At 42.8% G+C, this 6,837-nt stretch overlaps 1 protein-coding gene across 1 annotated transcript; it reads left to right on the top strand.

Moving 5' to 3' along the window:
* Positions 1 to 656: 656 nt before the first annotated feature.
* LOC138353199 (uncharacterized) lies at positions 657 to 5,132 on the top strand. The gene is made up of 5 exons (XM_069306077.1): positions 657 to 728; positions 1,303 to 1,383; positions 3,991 to 4,165; positions 4,553 to 4,655; positions 4,991 to 5,132. The coding sequence occupies exons 1-5, from the start codon at positions 657 to 659 to the stop codon at positions 5,130 to 5,132; spliced, it is 573 nt and encodes a 190-aa protein (XP_069162178.1).
* Positions 5,133 to 6,837: the final 1,705 nt, after the last annotated feature.

Genomic DNA, 6,837 nt, shown 5'->3' with positions numbered 1-6,837 from the left:
CTCAAGAGTTAACTACTAAGCGAGAGTGCCACAAGTTTCTTGTTTGCACGGGCTCACCATAGCCCGTGCTACTTGGAACTTATGTTCCGAGTAGCTGAATCTATAACAACAAGAACAACAAGGGTCTTGCACAGAGACGTGATCTTGCCAACACAAAGCAAATCTGACGTTTGCAACATCCTAAATAAACAGAAATATGGAACTCACTTGACACCAATCTTGCGACCCAAATATACGATTATATTAACAATTCTAATTATTTAATGTATATATTTTACACGTTATTAAGAAAATGGTATTCGAAATATTTCAAGTACCATAATATTCCTCTTATATAAACACAATATTTAGAGATGCTCCCCTGTGGGGGAGGCCTCGTAGCCTGGTGGATAGCGCGCAGGATTCGTAATTCTGTGGCGCGGGTTCGATTCCCGCACGAGGCAGAAACAAATGGGCAAAGTTTCTTTCACCCAGAATGCCCCTGTTACCTAGCAGTAAATACGTACCTGGGAGTTAGTCAGCTGTCACGGGCTGCTTCCTGGGGGTGGAGGCCTGGTCAAGGACCGGGCCGCGGGGACACTAAAAAGCCCCGAAATCATCTCAAGATAACCTCAAGAAGATGCAGTAAAGATCCGCAGTGCTGCAGATTCTGGACAATGGGACACATCTCCCGTCACGCAGGGTGCAGTCGCACCTCCACAGATCTCCAGTATCATCTATTGATACTGGTAATGGCTCAAAAGGGCCACCACTTACGGGCTATTCATGCCCGTGCCACCTTTTGGGTGGCTTAATCTTAATCAATCAATTCTGGACAAAATAAGTCAGTTCTCTGTTAAGTCAACCAAATGAAACTTCAATTAGAAATGTATTAAAAAATGAGATAGGGACCGCCGGCTTCCTGTCCTCGTCGAGGCCACTGAAGAGATATTGGCCCTCAGGTAAATATAATAATATTATATATTTATTATATATATATATATATAATATATATATATATATATATGTATTTCATTCACTTGGCCCATTGGAGCCTCGAACCCCAGACCACCAGACCGGTAGCCCGCAGCTTTAACCACTGAGCCACAATAAGGATCTGAAAGATACAAAACATATCCATACACAACTGGTGTACCGAGACTATTCCAGTTGTAGAAGTGCGTGTAGTATACACTCCATGCCTTAGTGTGAATAGCCGGCTATACCCACACACCCGCACTGGCCGGCTATACCCACACCCTCATATAGGCCGGCTATATCCACACCCTCACATAGGCCGGCTATATCCACACCCTCACATAGGCCGGCTATATCCACACCCTGACACAGGCCGGCTATATCCCCACCCTGACACAGGCCGGCTATATCCACACCCTGACACAGGCCGGTTATACCCACACCCACACACAGGCCGGCTATACCCACACCCTCACGCAGGCCGGCTATACCCAAACCCTCACACAGGCCGGCTAATTGATTCAGCTGACCACCAACGTGTCTATGGATGAGACACCAAATTGCACTCATATTAACATCCCAAACCTAACCTAACCTAACCTAACCTAACCTAACCTATCCTAGCCTAATCTAATCGGCTACGGGTATACTACAGGTCTGGAGGCCCATTCGCAAACAAGTCTTCCCGAAATTGCCAATCCTGAGTAACCTTCCGGAAGACCCCCGATGATAGGGCCCTCCCTGGGCTCAACGGACACCTCCAACGGGTGAAACTGGCAAACTATCAGCTTATAAACTCAAACAGTGAGCCGAGGGAACACCACCAACAACCCACCTCGACAAAATTACTACATCTGTGACCTGCGTCAAAGTCACGACAATGTTAACCTCTCCCAGCCACGAGGAAAAATACATTACTCAAGTCTGGTCAACAACGGATAAGATAAAGTGTTGCGTTAGTGGCCTCCTGCTTAAAAGGAAGCCTGGTCGAGGACAGGGCCGCGAGGTGATTGATTGATGAAGATTAAGCGACCCAAAAGGTGGCACGGGCATGAATAGCCCGTAAGTGGTGGCCCTTTTGAGCCATTACCAGTATCAAGAGCTGATACTGGAGATCTGTGGAGGTGCGACTGCACCCTGCGTGACCGGAGATGTCTCCCGTGAGGGCCGCGAGGACACTAAGCCTTGAGGTTAATCATCTCAAGATAACCTCAAGATAACCAACACACTACACCTCAGTAGCAGCAATATACAAACCCACAGCGTTCGGTAATACGTTTATTGCTTGTGATGTGTGTATATGTATGTATTAACACGATGTACTGAACGGGGTGAGAATAGCTTGAGCTACCTCATCCCTTTGTGTATATTCCCGCCAAACACACAGCGAAACTACGACGTTGCTACAACGTTCGAACAAGATATAACACCTCCTAACCAGTTATAAGAACCAATATAACAAGTTGTAACAACGTTCTAATACGTCAAAAACACGTTAAGCCAAGATGTAACAACTTTATTACAAGTTGTAACAAGCGGAAAATAGAGTCATTTACGGTTTGTGTTTCCAGGGTTTTACTTCAATAAACATATTTCAATTTCAATTTCAACCCATATCGGACAACTAATCTGTACTCCTCTGCCACTTCCATCTTCCTCACCGAAAACCTCCAATAGTCCCATTCTTACAATTTTCCACGTCTAATTCATCATTCTCCTTACCAGGCCGTAGGGACATTGATCTCCGAAGCCACCTCAAGGTGTATTACGCAAACAGCAACGATGAACGAACGTAATTCGGGAAGACGAAGTCTCGGAGCATTAAAGAAAGTATCTGGTATATAAGGTGGCCGCTGCGTCCGACCAAACACTTCTGCTGTTGCTTAGGTGTTGGACGGAGACCAGCGGCCTCTCCACACACTCTTGTGTATCACAGCTTCGTAGTGTATTGCTCTCACACTCCTCAACGGTCAGTGTATAATTCTTACACACCTTAGTGCATCACTCTCACACACACCTCATCATCTCTATGGTTTCCTGAAAATCCTCAACATATCACTCATCGGAAGTTCTCAGTGTATCATTAAATGGAAATCCCCGGAATGTTATTTTTGAAAAACGTCCTCGATGAATTGCACTCACTAATAATCCGCGAACTCCGTGTTCGTGTAAAATGAAGAACAATTTGACAGTCTCCGTGGTGTAGTGGTAAGACACTCGCCTGGCGTTCCGCGAGCGCTATGTCATGGGTTCGTATCCTGGCCGGGGAGGATTTACTGGGCGCAATTCCTTAACTGTAGCCTCTGTTTAACGCAACAGTAAAATGTGTACTTGGTTGTAACAACGATTCTTCGCGGCAGGGGATCGTATTCCAGGGACCTGCCCGAAACGCTACGCGTACTTGTGGCTGTACAAGAATGTAACAACTCTTGTATATATCTCAAAAAAAAAAAAAATTACATTCACTCAAGCCGTGTTCATTATATAACAAACCATAAGCTTGTTAACAACCAGAAACTGTCTACATAGTACTATAATGTCATTTTTTTAAGGTTATACCCACAGGAGCTTGAGAAGTTATGCTGGAATAACACGTTCTGTATTTTCCAGATGAAGGTCGTGTTGTTGCTGCTGTTCGCGCTGGTTGGGCTAACGGCCTGTCAATCCAATTTCGTATTTAATATGAATTTCCCTCGAAAGCCATCCCTCCCTGCCAGAGGAGGGGCTAGGCCCGCGCCTGTAAGAAGTGGTGACCAGGTTAGCTCTCTCAAATTCGCCTTCATATTATGACCTGGAGAAATTTGTACACTATGGCTTGATATTAGCTTGAGGATTGTCAGCAACTGGCTGTTTAACTGCAATGTTCAATGGCCAATTTCGGCTGAAAGTTTTCATCTTTTTTAATAACAAAATTAACAAAATTAATATGCAATATTTGTAAAATTATTCCACTTGAAAATTATACAATTTAGAATCAATTGAAGGTGTTAATATGATGGAATTATATGATGGTAATATATGATGGTATTACAGGTTGACGATACCCGCGATAGGAGTCAGTACTACTTCTCCTGGAGACACGACAACGGCAGGAAGTACCGCGGAGAAGAGGCTCACGGCTTGTGTACAAGTCTGGGCGGCGGGTGGCAGCCTGTGGGCATCAGCTCTCCTGGCGAGCTCAGCTACATCAGTGGCATTGTTGGATCAAGTTAGTTGTTACAGCTTCTGTAACTATATTTTACTCTCGCATTTTACAGGGACTGTTCAACAACTTTATTAGCAATGACGTGTGTGTGTGATTAGGGGAGATGTGAGATATTGTACATTTATATTGCTAAGAAAGTTAATGCAAGGAAAAGGATTATAGAACGTAAACGCTTTAAAATTGTTTAGAAAATTGAGAACAATAAGATTTATACTAGTCTTCCCTGCTTGGCGCCTTCTTTTGATAATTACTTACTAACGCGTTGAAATAGAATGTTGCTTAATGACTCGTAAGTGCTTGCTAAGTTGGCCTAGAATACTGTATATGGAAATTAGTTCATAATGTTTGATATATTTTTCTAATTATTTTTTTCCGTGTGTTTGTGTACAGACCGGCTGGAATACATCTGGACCGGCGGGGTGAGGGCTAGCTCCGGCTTCAGGTGGCTCAACGGAGAACCTTTTAACGTTAATGATTGGTCACACACCGGAGGGTAAGTTGGTGTACACACACACACACACACACACACACACACACACACACACACACACACACACACACACAATGAATACAGACCCGTGAAATTGAAAATAAATGGTTTATACGTACACACGAAACAAAACACTCCTACAGACTCGAATAAGGACACGAAGTTATAAACAAGCAGAAGACAATATACAAACACACATACAACATCACTTATATTGCAGCAATTTGTTTATACTGTAATATACTTTAGTCAGCTGTCAGCTTTGGCCTAAGTATACATGCATCTAGAGACAATGTAGTTTGTTGAGACGAGTTTGTCATCAATGTTGTACGTTACAGATTCCGCCGCCCTCAGCCCGACAACCGTGAAGGTAACGAGAACTGCCTCGCCATACTCAACAACGTCTACGGTGATGGCGTCAAGTGGCACGACGTTGCCTGTCGCCACCCGAAGCCCGTTATCTGCGAGCGTCAGATTTAACACTTTAGCTTTCACTTCAACAGTAACCGTTCCGATGACGCTAAAACGCGTCATCTAATCTCAGAATAACTGACAAATCACTTTCTTTCGCGCGAGCTCATTGTGGATAGAGGCTACCAGGGACACACTAGTTAGAGATGATTGATTGATTGATAAAGATTAAGCCACCCAAAAGGTGGCACGGGCATGAATAGCCCGTAAGTGGTGGCCCTTTTGAGCCATAACCAGTATCAATAGATGATACTGGAGATCTGTGGAGGTGCGACTGCACCCTGCGTGACGGGAGATGTCTCCCGTGAGTTAGAGATGACCTCGGGAGTCTTTATGTGGTCTCTATCTAGTCTCTATCTCTAACTGGTCTTTTTCAGGAGACCATTTAGAGATCACCTCAACCAGTCACCCTATCACTCATGACTATAACTGCTCTATTTTAGTAAATTTTCCTTTTGCTTTGCAAATTACCTGATGCAACGTATTAAAGTTATGTTTATTTTCTTTTATACAACTATATAAACATATCATATACGCACATTTACATTTTTTATCTTAATGTTGAACAATGGAGAATATAAAAAAAATGTCCAAAAACATTCGTATACTCGGCACCGTCACACCAAATATATAACCAATCTATCTTTTTGCTTTGCATATATATTCTACAATTTTTATTTGCCACTTTTTTGACTCCACATTTATAGTTACACCCTAAATAATAACCTGGCAAACGTAAACAAAAAGAAAGAGTATAATCAAATTAAGCATCAATAAGTGAGTCCTTGAGAGGCACGGAATGTTTACAATAAGATGAGCAGATTTGGCGAAACTGTAAATGTAAAAATATCCACCGAGGTCTGATTAAGACCTTTAGTGCTCTCTCTCTCATTCATTTTTGCGCTACCGCTCACTGGACACGTTTGGTGCACAATCAACAACTTTAAACCCCTTTACTGAAGTCCCCCAGTGATGGGGGACTACCCTTAACCCCCAGTGATGGGGACTACGCTTAGCCCCCAGTGATTGGGGACTACCCTTAGCCCCCAGTGATTGGGGACTACCCTTAGCCCCCAGTGATTGGGGGACTACGATGTCCACTACCTCTTTCTCACAGACTTAAGCTCCAGCTAATGTCTGCTCTCTGTGAGCGCCGAGCTCTTTCAGTTAAACGTTTCTTTGTTGTTCACATTTTAGTTCGTAAATATTAACTAATCTTCCTGGTATTGAGTATAAGGAATGGCATGATAGCACCTCCTTCCTGTCCTGTGTTACAATCAATCTTTGTTATATGCTGTTAATAATAATTATAAAAGAATGACAATGTGTTTAATTTATATGTTCATATGTTTATAATTAAAATCATACATATACATAATATGGCTGTCAGTGATACAGTCGCTACATCAATCTTAAAATTACACCCATGAATCAAGCTATGCTTAAACGAAGACAATTTTTTTTCATAATATTAATTTCAAAGTTACTAGATATTATCCCAGACTGGATGAGACATCTATAGTGAGAAGCATCTGGCATCAAACAGCGCCACATATTCTGACTCTCCAACACACACTACATGTGACTTTTATGTGTGAATTCTACACATTCCACATAATGAATGAACCTCTTCTCATCTCCTTATGGTTATGCACCATTCCTTCCTTCGTGCCATCCCAAATCCTTATCATGACCCCATCCAAGTGCTATGTAG

The sequence above is a fragment of the Procambarus clarkii genome, chromosome 56 (genome assembly GCF_040958095.1).
Source record: "Procambarus clarkii isolate CNS0578487 chromosome 56, FALCON_Pclarkii_2.0, whole genome shotgun sequence".
NCBI lineage: Eukaryota > Metazoa > Arthropoda > Malacostraca > Decapoda > Cambaridae > Procambarus > Procambarus clarkii.
This window is presented reverse-complemented; position numbering and strand designations above follow the sequence as displayed.